At 45.6% G+C, this 21077-nt stretch overlaps 1 protein-coding gene and 1 pseudogene across 1 annotated transcript in view; one reads left to right on the forward strand and one right to left on the reverse strand.

Annotated features, from left to right (window-relative positions):
- Nucleotides 1-7258, forward strand: part of CACNG6 (calcium voltage-gated channel auxiliary subunit gamma 6) — a 33182-nt gene extending 25924 nt beyond the window's left edge. Inside the window, exons 2-4 of the mRNA XM_066630363.1 lie at nucleotides 1333-1407; nucleotides 5523-5660; nucleotides 7014-7258. Coding sequence (XP_066486460.1) covers nucleotides 1333-1407; nucleotides 5523-5660; nucleotides 7014-7258 — 458 coding nt within the window. The remainder of the gene's footprint in view (nucleotides 1-1332; nucleotides 1408-5522; nucleotides 5661-7013) is intronic.
- Nucleotides 5933-6052, reverse strand: LOC136655133 (5S ribosomal RNA; annotated as a pseudogene).
- Nucleotides 7259-21077: the final 13819 nt, after the last annotated feature.

A 21077-nucleotide genomic window follows, 5' to 3' on the forward strand; every position in this document is an offset into this window, starting at 1 on the left:
TACTTCCTGACTGAAATTGGAGCACTCGTTTTGAAATATCACCTGGGATAGACATGAGATCTGCTCATAGAAATCAATGGAGTAATCCAGGAATTTACTGTAAAGGAATTTTATGAAATTTGTAACTTGGCTTTCTAAGTTTATTCTTCACTGGCAGAGGATACAATGGGTGGACTTATAGGGAGGGAAGGGGGACAGAAAGAGATATGATTGTGGCGGGCTATGGGTAAAGTGGGAAATTGGAACCAATATAGATAGGTTTACATTTGTGTTTATTGTATTTTGTGTGTCAAAATCAAATGTTAATGAAGCAAAATAATTCTGTTAAGTGATCTTTAGCCTCCCTCCACACAATTCCCAGAATTCCTCAGGGAGAGAGACCAACTGTTACAACCAGTTTGAGCCCAAACCTATGCATGTCTACTCAGAAGTCCCATTATAGTCAATGGGGCTTACTCCCAGGCAAGCGTGGATAGGATTGTAGTCTTTGTCCCGTAGCATAGGAACACCCATATTCTTTTCTATTCCTCTCTTCTAGGTAGAAATTTGGTAAACCAGGAAGCAGCCTTGAATGAGAGCATACAAATATTTGTTGGTTTAACTTAATTATCCTTGCTTCCCCAAAGGCCGTTACACTACCAAATTGGACACACATGATTTTGGGTAGGGGAGGTCATGCTTCATCCATGTCCCGACCCCTCCCCTCATTCCTTAGAACATGTGTAGAGATGGGGTTAGGATAAACGCCCCCCATCAAAGTAAATAACCAGGAAGGAAGGGGAACGCATCACATGAATGGACATCCTGTAAATGTGTCAAGCCGGTTTGGAGGTAAAGTAGTGGTTCTCAAACTGTGAGTCATGGGAAGCCATGGAAACCAGCCAGGGGAGCTGAGGAATCCTCATGAAAAACCCACCACCCTATACAATGTATAGGATTATTGCCCTAATGGCAAGCCACGGCCAATGGCCCGGTAGGTCAAGGGTGCCATCGATCAAAAAAATTTGGGAACCACTGGGGTAAAGGATTGTCTCAGCCAGCCCAAGGACAATGAGGTTGCAGGACTGGGTGAATGTGTTTTCTACACATGTACCCATCCTGACCTGTAAGAAAAATAATCAAAGATCAGAAAATGCCAAACTTTTTAAAGAAACCCTCCCAATGATATCTCATTAGAATAAATGATGAAAATTAAATAAATAACACGAATATTCACCTGAACTGCACAGCCTGTCTTTACCCACCTATTTCCTCCAATACAAAAGTGTCACCCCCTCCCTTCCACTCTGGTTTGTTTTAAATTGTTTTTTTTTTTTCACTCTTCATTTTCAGAAGCCAACTGTTCTTATTTCAAATTCTTCACCACTGGGGAGAATGCCTACATCTTCCAGAGGACTACTAAAAAAGGTGAAGCCATTTTTTTTTCCCATTAGATCCCAAACAATTGCTATGTTGGGCAATTCAAGCATAAACAACATTCCCCACCTGCTTATGAGAAACAACTAAGGCCCAAACTACATGGGTTGGCAGTAATAAAGGGTTAAAATGTCATGAAGGTGGGGGGACTGAACCATCCTCCCCCTGTGGTTTTCCCTGGTGCCGCACCTCCCCACCCTACCCAATTTTTTCCCAGCCCAGTAGACTGAGTCAAAAGCCCATTCTTTCATTTTAAGCAGTGTGGTATAGTGGTTACTGTGTTGGATTGGGAAGACCAGGTTCAAATTCCTGCTCAGTCTTGAAGCTTACTGGGTGATTTGAGGCCAGTCATAACCTCACAGGAATTGTTGTGTGAACAAAATTGGGTGGGGCAGCGGGGGTGGGGGAACCACGTACAGGTACATTGTCCTTTGCTCTTAGAAATGAGGACAGGATTTAAATCTAATCAATAAAATTCAGTGTAAGAGGCCTGATCTACTTGTTAGGAGAATGAAGTGACTGAATTCTGGTGGCAATCAGTTGGTGGCAGAATGAACTGCACCACTTCAGTCAACAGGTGAAGGATGCAATTTTTGTAACATTCTGTTGTGTAGTAAAACATTTGCTAATTAAAAAAAAAAAAAAAGAACTACCCAACACATCAAGAAGAAGCATTTCAGCCCATCCTGTGTGCCTGCGTGTAGGGATTTTTTGGCACAGAGAGAACTCGAACAAAGAATTTTCCCCTATCAGTACATTCCATTTGACCACTTCAGTCCCACCTCATTTTGCTGCCTGTGTAGACCAGACCACACAGACTACTAGGGGGTAAGAGTGGCAGACAAGGGGAAGTTTCAGCGCCTCTCTTGTACAATCCTTTGGCCCACTAAGCAAAAACTAGAGGTGACCTTGAACTCCAAATATGCCAATTTGTTTTGTTTTGTTTAGCCGCCCTGGGTCCCTTTGGGGAGAAGGGCGGGATAAAAAATAAATAAAGTTTATTATTTTTGTTAAATAGCACGGGGGAGAGGCAAAATGGTGACTTTGAATGGAAGGTTTTTTCCCAATTAAAATGGTATGCAGGGAATGTGATCAGCATTGGGACCACAGCGGGGCAATGTTCTAAGTCCCCCTACTCTCCCTGCTGCAGATTTTCCTCATTTCACCCACTCAACCAGCATGCTTTTTAATAAAGATGAAGCAAACAGACATGTTATATTCCATGTTCCGAAACATGTCTAGTTTGACCCGAAATGCTACTCCCCATGCCAACCTGTGACACTTCAGTGGGGAACCCAAATTTAAAAATGTAGGTTTGCTGCTGCCGTGTATAACAAAGGCCTAAAAATACATTATGCAATGAGCTTTCATGCTTGTACAAAACAACATTTAAGGGAGAACAAGAGTGCTTATAGCTGTGCTGTCACCCGATTAAAGAAATCTTGGTTGCTGAATCGTACAGGTTATAACCAGTCAATTAAATGTGCATACGTTTGCATTTTGGTAAAGACAATGGTTCTGAAGCTTTTACTTCTGACATTTTCGGAGTGTGCACATCTGTGTCATGGTGATGACAGAGGAAGGAGTATCTGTTTTAAGATGATACTTTCCACTGTATTTTTTTATAAGTGGTTTCATAAGCACTGTAGTTTTATAAGCACTGAGTGTGTGTGTGTGAAATCTGCCCACTTAACTGATTATATAGCTGTGTGATTATTGCAGTGCTAATTTAATGCTATGTCCTGTTGCAGCTTATTTCAGACTTAAAATCATAGGTCCTTGCACACTAACATATGCCATATTTGAAAGGTTTTGGATGACCTAGAAGGCTGCTGGGGTAGTGAGGGCTCTCTCTTTTAAAATATAAAAATCAGCTGTCATCCAGATCTGTCTTTGGCATTCCACACTACATAGCCCAAGGCCCTCTTGGGTCTGCCAAATTTCTCTGGCCACTTCTACTTCCCTTCTATCATTATCATAATGATTACAGTTGTTTCTTTCTCTACTGCACATAGTGGCTGCCAGTGCTCCAGTTTTGGCCATCATGTTGACTTATAACACTCACTGCACATGATAGTTTGCCTCTGTGTATATCTGTGTAATTCTTTAAAGATTGAGTGTTCCCTTGTGTACCATTCAGGAGTGTTTATAACCTTTCGTAAAAATAAAACACAAAGGCTGCCACCCCATTCCCCTCATAGGAATTTAACACCATCTCCCAAGCGTTGCTTTATTTCAGTTCTCGGAAACTATGTGCTGCTGGTCAGCACCTAGATTTCCTGCAGAGCCACTTTGAGAACAGGGACTGGCATGGAGGACCAAGTCCCAGAATTCCACCCCCCCCCCAATAGCCTGCTAGGAGAGATGCTGCTGCCTCCACCCTCTCTCTTTGCCCTTGAGGGGCCAGGCTTCATCCATCAAAGCAAGAGTGGGGGGAGAGCTGTACTGAACACCTCCTACTAGGGTTGTCAACTCTCCAAGATTGGTCCGGGGTCCCCCAGAATCAGCATTTGATTGCCTGAAAGCAATAAAGGAGATTGTAACTGGCCTCCTTGGCTTAATGACATTATATCATGCTGCTGGATCAGAATAAAAACAGGTGTGGGACTGTGGTACCCAGATTCGTGCCATGAAGCTAGATGACTTACTGCAGCGCCATTTTGGCCATCTGTCTTGCCTTGACACATCCAGCAATGACATCATTGCTGTGGAGCTGGCAGAGGCCAAGGAGTCCTGGTCCAGCCAACTGATTGAGGAGGAATGGGGCCTATTGAGGACTGGAAGACTCAAAGGGAGGAAAGAGACAGAGGAAGGGGAGAGAGGTACACAGAGAATAGAAGGAGCAGGCAAACTAACCAAAGGAAGGAGAGAGGAGAACACCAGATGGAAAAGGTACGGGGAGCAGGTGCAGGCAGTTAGAGGTATTCAGAAGAACAAGGATAAGGCAGAAGAAAGGGAAAGGGAGGTTGGAATGCAAGAAAATGGGGCGGCATTGTCAGAGACAGGAAGATACTATGGCGCCCCACTATACCCAGGAGGGGCAGTAGCCAGCACTGCTCCCCAGTCCAGGACACCTCAAAATGTCCCAGGCTACTGGAGTGGTGGCCAGTACATCAGGTGGTCCCCACTGGCTCCAGGCAGGTTTCCTCAAGGACAGCAGGATCAAGGATTGCAGAACTTGGAGTAAGATTAAAAATACACGCTACCTCCAGTGAAGATAACCAGGAGGTAGTAGTCACCTCGGAGAAACTGTTGTATGGACTCTGTTGATCTCCTCTTTACTCTTTCCAAGAAACCCCTCGTTGGACTGCAGTCCTGATCAAGTGCTGTTCCTTTGGAACGGACTGCCCTACAAAATGTGCAATCCCACCCCCTTTGATGTTGATTTCCCCCCATGGGATGAGGTGGAAGGGGCAGGTGCTAAGAGGGGAAATCCAGTTTATTTAATTTTTATTATCTGGAAAAGACCACAGTATCAAGTCTCTCCCCACTTTCCAGTAGCTCCTAATTACCGGGTATAGTTCCAATTTTCTGCCCTTCTCCCTAGTAAAAAACACCGTTTTTATTTTTGTCTTGGGGCCAGGGGGGAGGCCTTGGTAAAATTTTGGTGGAAGTCATCAGCATCATCACTCTTCATGGTTCAGCTTCTTCCCCAGAGTCACATGGGGAGGATACACCCTTTAGATTCACCCTTCCTGAGTGGGGGGGGGGGTGTATCTTGCCTCTATTGCATATACACAAAAGCCCAGGTACATGACTAACAAGGCACCAAGCAGTGCTGAACTTGCCATGCCACACTATGAAGCTGCTAAGGTATATTTTGAACTGTGGTCGCATATTCTATTTTTTTCTAATATGAATTTCCTTAACTAAAAGACGCAGCATCATTTTCAGTTTTTAAATCAGTAGAGTTCCGACAACTGCAGCCAAAATGGTACAATTGTGAGAAATATGTGAGGGGGGGGGGAGAGTGATGCTTGGATAGAAGTCTCTAGCATGACAATAGAGGTGTTTAACAAGTAAGTCCCTATTTGCATTTGTAAAATGCTGAAAGGTAGGAAAGGACGGCTTTTTCTCACCTCCCTTCCCCTTGCAACCACATGTAGAACTGAACATCACAGCAGCGGTTGTGTCCCTCCTCAGCATCACTCTCATGGCCATGGGATCGCTCTGCATCACAATGGCTCTCAGCAAAGGGGTTGAATTCCTCCTGAAACCAGCATCCATCTTCTTTATTATATCTGGTAAGAGAAACTGCAAAGCATCCTTCCCTTGCTCAGGTTCAGCCTGGTCGTTGTATGCCTCTGGACCCCACTTCAGCCCTTCCCGACCAGAACGAGCATTCCTGGAACCACTGCAGTCCTTGGACTCTCCAAGTGTTTGTTCTTGCAAACCTGGAAGGACAGATATTGGCCATCCATGTATTATGCCTGGAAGAGCCCCACTCTATAACTATATGAAAGGGTATTGTCATATGGTTGGTTGGCAACCTTCAGTCTTGAAAGACTATGGTATAAGCCGACAGCACCTGGTATTCCAAGGTGGTCTCCCATCCAAGTACTAACCAGGCCTGACCCTGCTTAGCTTCCGAGATCAGACGAGATCGGGCATGTGCAGGGTAACAGTTGCTACCAGTGTCATATAATAATCAACATGAAGATACAATGAGCTGTCACAGACTTGATGCCACCAGAGCATATGGCCTGGCCACTGCCACAAGCAGCAAAGGGCTGGGTCCATGCAAAGACAGCCCAAGGACACCCGCCAATGCAGGCAGTGAGAGGCAGGGAAGGGTGGCAGGGGGCCGGTGGAACAAGGAGGAGATGGCTGGAGTGGAGGGTGGATCAGGCCCAGGAAGGGAGTACGCTTGGCAGTGGCAGCACCCACTGAATCCTAATCTATTCACCTTCTCAGGTCTATGCAGACTGTGCCAGTGATACCGCAGGTGCAGGTCCAAGTTGATCAATGGCAGCACCTTAGGCTTACTCCGCGCAACAGAACAAATGTTCCCTGACCCGGAAGAGGCCTCAGCATGCTGAAACTCCCCCATGGGATACATCTGACACTGCATGGAAAGTGCTGCTTCACTGGGGGAGTTACAGTGGATTGGGGCTACCAGTGTATGGAAGACCTTTTCAGGCTCATATGAACTCTAATACTGAATTGGGGCCTTGCCCCTTTTCTTATTTTGTATCTGGTTTATAAGAGCTGATGCAGGTCCAAGGAGACCCACTGGTGATTTGAGGGCTTACTAAGAGGTAAGGGAAAATATTTTCCCCTGCCTTTCCCAAGCCTCCCAATCTGCACGCCCTCGCCATAGCTTGAATTGCAGCCTACCTGCATGCTGTAGTGGGGAAAACCATAGGATTGGGCTGTTAGTTCTGTAAGCAACAGTTTCAGCTACTGGTAGTTAAAAGGAGCCACACAATGCACTTCCATGCAATCCAATTAACTCTAAAGCAGTGTCTGTGCTGAAAACATTCCTGGTTTGTGTCTTAGTTTACAACTAGGAGGTCAGAAAGGATGTCCTAAGGCAGGGAGGAGAACCCAAGCATAACTCTCAGTACCTTCTTCTCTCTCTCTCTTCCCCCCTCCAGGCATTTTGGTGCTGGTGTCTCTGGAGGTCTTCCGACATTCAGTTCGGTGGCTCATTTCCTCCGACGAGACGATCCCGCTGGAGTATGAGTATTCCTGGTCCGTGACATGTGCTGCAGCTGCCGGGGCTATCCTGATCTTTGGTGGAGGCTGCTTTATCTTTTTGTCCATCCCAAACTTGCCCAAAAAGCCATGGGAATACTGCATCAAAGGCAGAAGCAGCAGCAGCAACAGCCACACTTCCTAAAAGCCATATTGGAGCAAATCCCCATCTCTCTCAAACACAGACACATACACACACTCACACACTCTTATACCTCTACCCACATCTAGGGGCAGAAGGAACCGACCTTCCTCCTCCTGCACTTCTGCTCTCTTTCTCCATCTGGACTCAGTTTTTGTTTCCATTTTGTGACTTGTAAATAGAATCTCTAGTGCTTGTTTTGTTGTAGATTGGGGTGGGGTGGGGAGGGAGGGACTGCAAGGAAAGGGCCCTGTTTGTGAATGAGGAGACAGCTGTGTTAATGAACTGAGAAATTACAAGGGGAGGGAGGATAAAGGGCTGTATTTAAAACCCAGTTTTTATAAATGGCTATTTTTAGCTCAGTGGAGAGGCTGTCTTGGACTCTGTGAAACCTAGGCCATGCAGTCATCTCAGTTCCCTCACCGATGAAATCTGACACCCAACAACAACAGAAAATTCCCAGCACAGCAACCAGGCAAATGAGATGTATTGTACACACACATACACACATGGGCTGCATTTGTCTTCTTCATGCAGTTGTCAGTACAGACATTAGAAGCACTCACTCTCTGCCTGGCTTAGCCCTGTCACTCATAAAGGAAGTCGCACAGGTTATCTGTCCCAGTCTGGACATGCCCCCAAAGGAGGTCGAATGCTGAGATCATTGAGAGGCCTGTGCAAGGTCACAGGTGGGACATAACTCTTTTGGCTTCTTCCCACTTTAAAAAAACCACTCCTAGCAAACAAAAAACTTATCAGATTGGAGAGAGAGGATGTAGCCCAGTGATTCTGAAATGTTTTAGTACCGGGACCCACAATCTGTCGGGACCCACCAGAATTGATGTCTTTAACCTGGAAGTGATGTCATGGCTGGAATTTAGGCTTGATGAAGCCGTCATCAATTTAGGCTTCAAACCTAAAGGTTTTAGGTCCCAAAAGTCCCATTACACAGCATGCTTATGCTTTTATTTTGCATAGGTCAGAATTCAAACATTCCAGCTTGGAAGTCAAAGCAGACCACAACTACACCGCTCTCCACCCCTTTCCAGCATTCCATCTTCTCACCTATTCAAGGCAAAGCACCATGTCTCTTTCCCACTGGGACCTCACTCTGCTCAGTAATTCTGTATTTTCAGCTCTGTATTTTCAATGGCGGCTGAGTTAGGTGCTACGCAACCCACCTGAAATTGGCTCATGACTCACCTAGTTGGTCCTGACCCACACTTTGAGAAAAACTGCTCTAGCTTAATCTTGTGCCTTCTGTTCCAGTTAGGATACTGTGGTTCACTCTATTTCGGCAGGTTGATTCAGCCAGCTTGAACCTCCAAAAATCCAATCAATTTAGGAGCAAAATTCAGAACTTGAATTTGTTTTGCAAATGTTGAAATTAAATTCTCTTAATTTCATTTGTTAAACAACATCCCCAAATATGGAAACTGTTATAATTGATGTTTTTGGAGACAAACTGGTTGGAACATACTATGTATCCTTATTTCCCAAGCCCAATAGCTGAAATGAATTGCCAGAATTTCTGCCCAATGTTGCAACAGGGACCAAATGTGTTACACCTGTGGGCTGGGCAGAAATGGGATAATCAACCAAAGTTTTTAGTTGATTAATCTACTGATTAAATCTTGCTGTCTTATTTGCCTGCTTCAGAGGCTGAGCACTCAGCTGTACCACACCAATGCAGGAACAGTCACCCTTTTACAGACAAGTGAAAGTAGGTGGTGGGGGGTTCACAAAACTACTGCCTCTTCACAACAATCTTTTTTATTCTTTTAAAATTTAACTCTAGTCAGTATCTTCATGTTCTCTCCAATGCTGGACATTTAAATCAGATTATTTAAATCAGAGTCCAAGCAAGGCTATCCGTCCATTATATGGAAGCAGAATATGATGCGAATAATGCTTCATTGGAGCAAACACTACCATTGTGGTGTTTGGGGAGTTGTGGATCTGTTTTTAACTTTCCTCTATTGTTTGAAAAGGCCCTGGCAGCTCTAATACTTTGGTGACACACTATTCAAGCCTCACTGTGAATGAGCACTAAGACGTCATTGTTGGGCTGTCTGATTTGCTTTGCATCTGGTGAAGTTCTCCCAAGAAAAGTAGGAGGAAAAGCCAAGTTCTTTTCCTCAGTGCACTCCTGTGCCCTGAAAATTCATGTGTTGGTTTGGGTTGATAGGAAGGGACGACTGTCAAGTCTGAGCATCAGTAAGCCAGGTGATGAGCGGAACGCAATTCTAAGGGCACAGAATCAAGTCTTGAGAGGGGAGAGAGCGTTTCTGCAGTGGAAACAGGTTGGGGGAAATCAATGAGGGAGGGAACTGCTAGGACAGTATTTCATGGCTAGAGGTAAAAATCAAGAGCTTGCATGTGTATACCACATGCCTGCACCTACATCATGCAGAATTTGGAATTGTGAGGCGCTCAACTTCTATTTCAAATCCCCAAAACAAAGCAAAGGCAAAAAACAATGTCTAGTTCTCATGGTTGAAGGGAAAAAAGGTAGGTGGTTACGGAGAGAGCATCCTCACGCATCCCATTTTCCTTGCATCTCAGAGTTCCCTGCTGCCTCTAGCATCTCTCCCCTTGTCCACTGCTCCTTCTACCTTCGACTTTTCTTCTTCCTTGCTTTTCCGCCAGCACAAACAAATAGGCATGACTGGAGCCACATCCACCCATCCATTCAGTTTCTTTAAACCCAGACCTTATTAATTTTAATACTCTGTAGGGCTCTTGTTTTTTCTATTTTTTTTAAAAGAAAACAATAAAGACGTTACTCTGAAGCAAGTGCATTGGGTAAGGGTTAGTGGGCTAAAGCTGCTGAGAACAGGGGATGAGAGTCCTTCCCAGATGTTTATATTACACAAAGTTCCAGATCTTGCTATGATTAATTTCTAACTAGAGATACTGGAACTCAAGCCTGCATCAAACCTACCCGGTTGCACTGAGGTGTAGCTGGGGTTCCTTGTGAGGGAAAACACTCTGCACATGCTCAGAGACATTCAGCCTTATGACCTGCAGAAAAACACTGAGAACAATTCTTTTTAAAGTTCCTAAAATAGCTAGACACAGAAATGAAGAAAAGAAAAAAAAGCCCTGCCTGCAAGTTTACAATCTGATTGATCCCTGGACTCTGTGCTAAACATTATGACATCATTGTTTAAGGACACTATTGGTCAGCATTTACCCAGAGCTCATCATTCCTTTTGGTTTGCACTAGTTTTAATTTGTGACCAGCAAAAAACCTATGGTTGAAATGGAGAATGGCATATATCGGTTCAGGCAATGGTTTATAAACCGTGTTCTTAGAAACTACCTTAATGAGAGATCCGTCATCCATTATTAACGTCCTCCCTTGCGGTGTGTAGTGGCAAGAGAGGCCTGTTATAGGAGGCACTCTCAATTTACATGGCAAGGATGCAGACTCGAAGAGCTGGGTAGTGGCATGCATGAGCTAAGAGCATACCAAAGAAGCATCGCTGCACAGCCACCCACACTGAGGGCCACAGAGGTGATGCCAGGGGTCAAGCATTGCCTTAGGGCCAATACCCCTCAAAGCAGCCACCCAGCCAGGTTGATTCCTGAACCCACAGTACTAATGGTGGTGGCACTCAATGTGACTTCAGAAGGCAGGCAAGGGGGTGCCATGGGAACCCAGTGCAGGGCGGTGCCCCAAGACCCCCAGCATCCTGGTACCAATGCTGCCTGGCAAATGGTCAGGGGCTCCTTTAATAATTTATAAATTAAAGTGAAACCAGGAGGTTTGACAGGCCACTCAGGTAATGTTAGTTCTACCCAATCTTTTGAACTCTCATGTGCTCCTGCAATGTTATTCATGTTTATTTTTTTAAAATATTGCAGATTAAAATATTTGTATCCAGCCTGTCCCCTCCTGCATGGGGACAGGGGAAACCTTTCTTAAAACCAGATTCAAAACATCTGACCGCTGTAGGATTTATGCTTGCATTACGTACTTGGGAAATGCCAAAAGAAATCTGAGCCTACAATTCTATGCACATTTTCCTGGGAATAAGCCCCACTGAACACGACTGAATGCTTCTGAGTAGACATAGGATTGGGCTGTGAGCTTGTTATACAAGAAGCACCCTCAGGGTCAAGTCCCCCCTCCCCATCCTCTTCCAGGGCTGAGGCCTGACGTGGTCACGGATTAAAAGGGTTCTGGGGTTTTGTGAGGGAGGTGAGTTTATTTATTATCATCCCACTTTTCTTTCAGGAGCTCAGGCATATCAGTCTTGTCCCTGCCCCTGCCTTTTATCCTCATTACAACCCTGTGAGGTAGGCCAGGCTGAATGTGACTGGCCCAAGCCCACCCAGGGAGTGCCATGGCTGAGAAGTGACGTGCGCTCAGGCCTCAGGACTAGTTCTTCTAGTCCATAGCTCACATCACTAGACTAGACACCATCTCAAATGCGGAGGCTGTGGAGATGGGGGAGCAAGCACTGAACATGTGTGTGAGTTTCCTCAGGCTGATGCTATGCTGGGAGCAGGGGGCCAGCTTCCATTCCTCCTTGTCAGCATCTCGGTCCAGGGACAGGTCGTCCCCACGGGAGGGAGAAAGGGGTTCTCCAGCAAGGCACACGGCTCTCTCCTCGGTTATTCTGGTCCTGCCCTCAGCCTCTCCAGTTACACTAGAGATGTAAACAGGGCAAAGAAGCTTTTCTCAGTCTCAGAAGCACAAGGAGAGACCAGGAATACAACCCAGTAGTCCTGCTTCCTAGCAACCTCCAGGGGCCTTCATTTCCAGCACACACACTAAATAGCACTCCTTTCGGAGGGAACTCATGAGCTTTGAGTTCATCTTCCCCCTTCTTCAGTCTTACCATATGTCTGCCACCACTATTCTCTGTGCCTTCCATAGAAGGCACGTTAACAGATGCAGTCTTTCCCTTGCAGGGATGCAGTGACAGCAAACACTTCACCTGTTGAGTTTCTTCCTCTTAGTTGTTAAAAGGTGCAGAAACCCTTGGAAGGTCCTTCTTTCAAAGCAGCAACCCTCCCCTTACCTCTTCCACACACACATACTTTTGTGCTTTTCCCATCGGCAGAAATCAGCAGGTGAAGCTTTTCAGATCATGGAAAGAAGCATCATTGCTTGCCAATATCTGCAAATGAAGCTGCTGTTAATGGCACAGGAGTAGACACTGGTAAAAATTTGGCAACTCTACTAAAGAACGCAGGAGTCCTGGCTTTTAGCTGCACCAGTGCATTGTTGTAACCCATTATACTTCCTACTCATCCTTTGTTCTAAGGAAACCAGGAGTTTCCTCTGGTTGTCACCCTTCCAGGGGCCTATTTAGAGAAGGCTGCCACCTTTCAGACCATGTGATTGTCTCCCCCCAGCAATAACTTCCTATTTAGCGAACCTGTTCTACAACCTGACAGGCAGGCTGTTATTAATCAAATGGGCATATGCACTAGCTATGCTTCAAAAAATGTTGTCCTCAGGGCTCTTTATCTGGCACTGATAACATTGCTATAGATGTGAGGTATTGCAAAACACACACACACACACACACACACACACACACACACACACAATATTCTTGTAAACAAATGCTTTTCTCCCACAATTTAACTTTGAATTGTCCTTAAACAGGCCTTTAGACCTTACCAAATGTTGCCCCCTCCCTGCCCCTACCGAGAGGTGAAATGGCACCCCTCCAGCCTCCTGTCCTGTCGCTCTTGTCTTGCATTTTCAGTTCTCTTGCAGGGAAAAAGAGGAGGACAGAGGGATACCCAGCTGTCTCTCTGTAGATCTAGGACTCAGTGACTAGAATGTGAATGCACAGCCACTGCAGAGAGTGACGTCACACACACACACACATAAACACACTGCTCTTTCTGGCCATCTCTCTCTCATCAGCCTGGACACCTGGAGGGACAACAGTACACCAACCAGGACAGACAGACAGACAGACTCATGTCCATCTGAATGCAAGGAGAGGTCAGAACAGCAATGCAGATAGTTGTTGGCAACCTTCAGTCTCGAAAGACTCTGGTATCGCGCTCTGAATGGTGGTTCTGGAACAGCGTCTAGTGTGGCTGAAAAGGCCAATTCGGGAGTGACAATCCCTTCCATACCGGGAGCAAGTGCAGTCTGTCCCTGGTCTGTCTCCCTGGCTATGGGCCTTCCTTCTTTGCCTCTTTGCCTCAGTCTGTTGGCCAAGTGTCTCTTCAAACTGGGAAAGGCCATGCTGCACTGCCTGCCTCCAAGCGGGCCGCTCAGAGGCCAGGGTTTCCCACTTGTTGAGGTCCACTCCTCAGGCCTTCAGATCCCTCTTGCAGATGTATCGCAGCTGTGGTCAGATAGACATAAATGTATATGCACCAGATGATGTATGAATTGGTTTTCGCCACAGGCCACTGCTGACCTGCAAACACCAATAGATGAGGCAATTACTCAAGAGCTACAGTAATGCAACACATATTTACATAACTGGAACTTCACTCAGGATCAACTCAGGCTGATTGTGTCTAAATAAGAGTCTCACCGCTGGATGTTGTTGGCCTTTGCAAACTGAAACCTACACTTGGTGCAGCCAAAGTACCAGCCACAAATCTGAACAGACGCATAGTGACATAGCTAATGATCAAGTAGCCTGGTGCTGAGCTCAAAATGATGCCCTGGAAGTGATATCACAAACAGAAGTGACTTCACGCCTGGGCTTTTACAAAGTGAAAATTGGGGAAAAACCTGCCTCCTCCCCCAGCAGCTCACCACCTACTTGCTCTGCCATCTCCCCCCATCAGTGGCATAGCTAATTGCATCTATCTGCTACCTGGCATCAAAGAAGATTTTGTAAACCCCCCCCCCCCGTGACAAAATCAAATTTAATTAATTAAATAAATAAATAAAAAGTATGCCCCTTGTTAGTTAGAGACACTGTACTGGGGTGAAAAGGGACATTCTCCCCCTGCTAAATATATAAGGAGTACCTCCTGAAAAAGTGCCTCTTTACCTAATTAGCAGGGGTAACTGTATTATGATACATGGAAATGAGAGCTGACTCATATTAATACCTTATAGGTTCCATACTGTATCACAATCACATCTCATTGGTTCTCAGAACAATTAATCTCACAGGTCAGTTTTGAGTTAAAGAAATCCGGTTTTTGTTCCATAAGGCAGTTGTATTTTCATTTTCTGGTTAATTGGCCATAACTTTTGATATGCAGTTTGTTTCATTGCATTCTGCATTGAACATAAGAACATAAGAACAGCCCCACTGGATCAGGCCATAGGCCCATCTAGTCCAGCTTCCTGTATCTCACAGCGGCCCACCAAATGCCCCAGGGAGCACACCAGATAACAAGAGACCTCATCCTGGTGCTCTCCCCTACATCTGGCATTCTGACTTAACCCATTCCTAAAATCAGGAGGTTGCGCATACACATCATGGCTTGTACCCCATAATGGATTTTTCCTCCAGAAACTCATCCAATCCCCTTTTAAAGGCGTCTAGGCTAGACGCCAGCACCACATCCTGTGGCAAGGAGTTCCACAGACTGACCACGCGCTGAGTAAAGAAATATTTTCTTTTGTCTGTCCTAACCCGCCCAACACTCAATTTTAGTGGATGTCCCCTGGTTCTGGTATTATGTGAGAGTGTAAAGAGCATCTCCCTATCCACTCTGTCCATCCCCTGCATAATTTTGTATGTCTCAATCATGTCCCCCCTCAAGCGTCTCTTTTCTAGGCTGAAGAGGCCCAAACGCCGTAGCCTTTCCTCATAAGGAAGGTGCCCCAGCCCCGTAATCAGCTTAGTCGCTCTCTTTTGCACCTTCTCCATTTCCACTATGTCTTTTTTGAGATGCGGCGACCAGAACTGGACACAATACTCCAGGTGTGGCCTTACCATCGATTTGTACAACGGCATTATAATACTAGCCGTTTTGTTCTCAATACCCTTCCTAATGATCCCAAGCATAGAATTGGCCTTCTTCACTGCCACCGCACATTGGGTCGACACTTTCATCAACCTGTCCACCACCACCCCAAGATCTCTCTCCTGATCTGTCACAGACAGCTCAGAACCCATCAGCCTATATCTAAAGTTTTGATTTTTTGCCCCAATGTGCATGACTTTACACTTACTGACATTGAAGCGCATCTGCCATTTTGCTGCCCATTCTGCCAGTCTGTAGAGATCCTTCTGGAGCTCCTCACAATCACTTCTGGTCTTTACCACTCGGAAAAGTTTGGTGTCGTCTGCAAACTTAGCCACTTCACTGCTCAACCCTGTCTCCAGGTCATTTATGAAGAGGTTGAAAAGCACCGGTCCCAGGACAGATCCTTGGGGCACACCGCTTTTCACCTCTCTCCATTGTGAAAATTGCCCATTGACACCCACTCTCTGCTTCCTGGCCTCCAACCAGTTCTCAATCCACGAGAGGACCTGTCCTCTAATTCCCTGACTGTGGAGTTTTTTCAGTAGCCTTTGGTGAGGGACCGTGTCAAATGCCTTCTGAAAGTCCAGATATATAATGTCCACGGGTTCTCCCGCATCCACATGCCTGTTGACCTTTTCAAAGAATTCTATAAGGTTTGTGAGGCAAGACTTACCCTTACAGAAGCCATGCTGACTCTCCCTCAGCAAGGCCTGTTCGTCTATGTGTTTTGAGATCCTATCTTTGATGAGGCATTCCACCATCTTACCCGGTATAGATGTTAGGCTGACCGGCCTATAGTTTCCCGGGTCCCCCCTCTTTCCCTTTTTAAAAATAGGCGTGACATTTGCTATCCTCCAATCTTCTGGCACCATGGCCGTTTTGAGGGACAAGTTGCATACCTTAGTCAAGAGATCTGCAACTTCATTCTTCAATTCCTTAATAACCCTTGGGTGTATGCCATCAGGGCCCGGTGACTTATTGATCTTTAATTTATCAATGAGGTCTGAAACATCTTCTCTTTTAACCTCTATCTGACTTAACTCCTCGGTTAGGAGGGGCCGTTCGGGCAGCGGTATCTGCCCGAGGTCTTCTGCCGTGAAGACAGATGCAAAGAACTCATTTAATTTCTCTGCCATCTCTAAGTCTCCTTTTATCTCCCCTTTCCCTCCCTCACCATCCAGAGGGCCAACCGCTTCTCTGGCGGGTTTCCTGCTTCTAACATATTTGAAGAAGCTTTTATTATTCCCCTTAATGTTGCTGGCCATGTGTTCCTCATAGTCTCGCTTGGCCTCCCCTATCACCTTCTTACATTTCTTTTGCCAGAGTTTATGTTCCTTTTTATTCTCTTCATTAGGGCAAGACTTCCATTTACGGAAGGAAGCTTCCTTGCCCTTCACAGCCTCTCTAACTTGGCTGGTTAGCCATGCGGGCACTCTCCTGGATTTAGTGGAACCCTTCTTTGAATTGAATTGCCTTTATATATAACATGATGGTATTATTTGTACATACCAAGGTTTTCACAATTTTGGCCACTAGTGTTAAGCTCAGCTTGTTGCCCAGTGCAACTGCTATCTCCTGCAGCCCCTTAGCTACGCTCCTGCAGATGCACCTGTCTTGTACCTGCCACCTGAAGCACCCAGAAAAATGCTCAACATACAGGCACCATAAACCAAAGGATGTTCCATTGGAAGTAAATCCCACTATGTTCCAGGAGGCTTACTTCTGTGTGAGCATAAGATGGCAACCCATAAGCACTCAATATCATGACTTGTGGGAATATCCAGACAAACATGTCTACATGAACATCCAGTGACCTGCACATAGATCTGTTCAAACTTCTCCTGCTCTCCCATGCAACTCTGCCCATTTCCCCTTATGAGTGGAACTCATAAAGAAAGGGATGGTGTTCAAGTAGAATGTAGAGCAGAGGTTAGCATGCTCCACAACAGTGTTTCTCAAACTGTGAGTCGGGACCTACTAGGTGGATCGCGAGCCAATATCAGGTGGGTTTATTTTTAATATATTTTGACTTGATGCTACTATGGTATGTGACTGCATTTGGGGGAATGTGACTCATCTGTACTTTTAACGGGCTACCATGTAGGTGCTTTAACAACGATAGTAAATGGAACTTACTCCTGGGTAAGTGTGGGTAGGATTGCGGCCTTGAATTGTTAAAAATTTTCCTGCTTGATGATGTCACTTCTGGTCATGACATCACTTCTGGTGGGTCCTGAAAGATTCTCATTCTAAAAAGTGGGTCCCAGTGCTAAATGTGTGAGAACTATTGCTCTACAATGAATGTCCCATTGAATGCCTGCAGCTGATAGACATAGTACAGTGGCAAACATGTGGTGGGACTGGAGAAGTGGAGTGATGGGATGGAACTCCTGGCTTCCTTCATAAAGGAGCGTAGGTCAGTGGGTGTGCTGGAAATCAAGACTTCTGGGTTTGCTAGGAAGCAGCACTGGGTTGTATTCATCTTGGTTCCTTACTGCAAAAGACCGTTGAGCCATAAACATTTCATTTGCCCTGTTTTTCCATTAATCCAGAACTGTGTGGCATCCCTAAAATCAGATTTTGGCCAAGGTCTTCCAATGGGCCCATATTATAGCTAGCAACTCTCCAAAATAGGAAGCCCTCCTTGATTCCTATCCTCCCCCCCCCCCGCTCCAATTTCGAGACCTGGATCAGAATCAACCAACCAACCCGCAAACAGTTCCAAAAACAAGACTAACAAATGGATAAGAAGAGGTGGCCATCTATGAGATTGGGTTAATGTACAATAGCATAAGAACATAAGAACAGCCCCACTGGATCAGGCCATAGGCCCATCTAGTCCAGCTTCCTGTATCTCACAGCGGCCCACCAAATGCCCCAGGGAGCACACCAAACAACAAGAGACCTGCATCCTGGTGCCCTCCCTTGCATCGGCCATAGCCCATTTCTAAAATCAGGAGATTGCACACACACATCATGGCTTGTAACCTGTAATGGATTTTTCCTCCAGAATCTTGTCCAATCCCCTTTTAAAGGCATCCAGGCCAGATGCTGTCACCACATCCTGTGGCAAGGAGTTCCACAGACCAATCACACGCTGAGTAAAGAAATATTTTCTTTTGTCTGTCCTAACTCTCCCAACACTCAATTTTAGTGGATGTCCCCTAGTTCTGGTGTTATGTGAGAGTGTAAAGAGCATCTCTCTATCCACTCTATCCTTCCCATGCATAATTTTGTATGTCTCAATCATGTCCCCCCTCAGGCGTCTCTTTTCTAGGCTGAAGAGGCCCAAACGCCGTAGCCTTTCCTCATAAGGAAGGTGCCCCAGCCCAGCAGTCATCTTAGTTGCGCTCTTTTGCACCTTTTCTCTTTCCACTATATCCTTTTTGAGATGCGGTGACCAGAACTGGACATAATACTCCAGGTGTGGCCTTACCACTGATTTGAACAATGGCATTATAATATTAGCCGTTTTGTTCTCAATACCTTTTCTAATGATCCCAAGCATAGAATTGGCCTTCTTTACTGCCGCCACACATTGGGTCGACACTTTCATCAACCTGTCCACCACCACCCTAAGATCTCTCTCCAGATCTGTCACAGACAGCTCAGAACCCATTAGCCTATATGTGAAGTTTTGATTTTTTGCCCCAATGTGCATGACCTTACACTTACTTACATTGAAACGCATCTGCCATTTTGCTGCCCATTCTGCCAGTTTGGAGAGATCCTTCTGGAGCTCCTCACAATCACTTTTGGTCTTCACCAGTCGAAAAAGTTTGGTGTCATCTGCAAACTTAGCCACCTCACTGCTCCCCCGTCTCGAGGTCATTTATGAACAGATTGAAGAGCACCGGTCCCAGGACAGATCCTTGGGGCACACCACTTTTCACCTCTCTCCATTGTGAAAATTGCCCATTGACACCCACTCTCTGTTTCCTGATCTTCAACCAGGTCTCAGTCCAGGAGGGGACCTGCCCTGACTGTGGAGTTTTTTCAGTAGCCTTTGGTGAGAGACCATGTTGATGAATCTGAATAGCAGATTGCTAGTGCTTTTAATTACTGCAAGACAGGCCCCACCTGCTAAATTTCCAACTTCCTGGAAACTGATATAGGAAAAAAAAAAAAAAACCTTAATCTGTTTAGGGAACAATCCTAACCCCTTATGTCAGTGCTTTCCATTGGACATGTGCTGCATCCTGCAGTTGGGTGTCACTCATGGAGGCCTCCACAAAGTAAGGGAAGGTTTGTTTCCTTACCTCAGAGCTGTACTGCCCTTATGTCAGTGCTGGAAAGCACTGACATAAGGGGTTAGGATTGCACCCTTACTCTCCCTTGTTAAAGTCCGCTGAGGGTGAGAATATACAGCTCTTACTGTAGTTAAAGTACTGTATATGAAAGGGATGTTTGCTTTAAAAAAAGGTAAGTCAGACAGGTCTAGCTGTCCTGGTGCTCCCCCTGGTGACAACTGCCTTTAACTACATCAGGAATAAATGGGTTAGAACAGTGGCTCTCACACATTTAGCACCAGGACCCACTTTTTAGAACAGGGGTGCTCAATAGGTGGATCACGATCTACCGGTAGATCGCGAGGCAAAATGAGTAGATCGCGGAGCCCTGTCTCTCCAAACTGTTAATATGTCAGTTTCGTCTAGTGACTAGATGAAACTGACATATTTAGCTGACACTAAACTGACACTGAAACTGACACTTTAGCTGCTCTTCAGGCATGCAGCAACAAAACTGACGAAACTGACTAGACTCCAGCAGGGGCTCCATACATTAAAGGGGGTGTCTGTCAGATGCTTCCTTCCCCCCTGGTAGATCTCCGGGCCTTGCTGGGTTTCAAAGTAGCTCTCGAGCCAAAAAAGTGTGAGCACCCCTGTTTTAGAATAAGAATCTGTCAGGACCCCCCAGAAGTTATCTCATGACAGGAAGTGATGTCACCAAGCAGGAAAAATTTTTTAACAATCCTAGGGTGCAATCCTACCCACACTTACCCAGGAGTAAGTCCTATTGACTATTATTGTTAAAAGCATATACAGACTAGCCTGTTCAAAGTACAGATCTCTCACATTTTTCCCAAATGCAGTCACATAGCATCAAGTCTAATATATTAAAAATAAAATATTGAAATGAGTGGGGACCCACCTGAAATTGGCTCGCAACCCACCTTCTTACCACGCCCAACCCTGGAGTCCAAAACTCAACATTCCTATCAGTTGCAACCCCTGCACAATGTCCAGCATTTCATCAGCAAAAGGTGTTTGACAGAAAGACAAGACACACTGTGGGTTGGATAAATATCTTTTATATTGAAATGCATAGGTGAATCCATTAGTCTATGGTACTGGCTACAGGGAAGCACAAGCCAAAGGGAAGAAGGTATGGACGAGGATGTGAGGTTCTCCCCATGCCAGGGAAGCAATCAGCAAAGAGAAAGGAATTGAGGCAGGAAACGGACGGAAGACTGGCGCGCTGGCAGGATTGAAAAAATTAGCTACAGAACAGGCTAGTTAGGACTTCCTGGCAAACAGCAAGCTCCGGATCTTGTGAATGACCTTGGTTTACACCTAGTGAATCCAGGAGTTGTGATGCCCATCATCTGCTTTAACCACAGGCTGGTTCTGTGGCAGGTGAGAAAGGTAAATATGCTCCACATCAGATGTTTTTTTTTCCTAGCCCTCACTCCTTGTTTTCCATACCTCACTGGTGGCCTGAGTTACTGATGGGCTACAAGGACTTGGTAATCTCACCCAACAGGCCTTCATGTTCCAGACTTGTATAGCGCTACCTCAGGCATATCAGCTTCCAGGATCCTCACAGTACACTCACCAGGTATTACAGCCTGCCAAGTGCTTGATAAACCTACAGTATTTGTAGCCTCCCAGAGAGGGAGTCA

Source organism: Tiliqua scincoides, chromosome 5 (assembly GCF_035046505.1).
Source record: "Tiliqua scincoides isolate rTilSci1 chromosome 5, rTilSci1.hap2, whole genome shotgun sequence".
In the NCBI taxonomy this organism is placed as follows: domain Eukaryota; kingdom Metazoa; phylum Chordata; class Lepidosauria; order Squamata; family Scincidae; genus Tiliqua; species Tiliqua scincoides.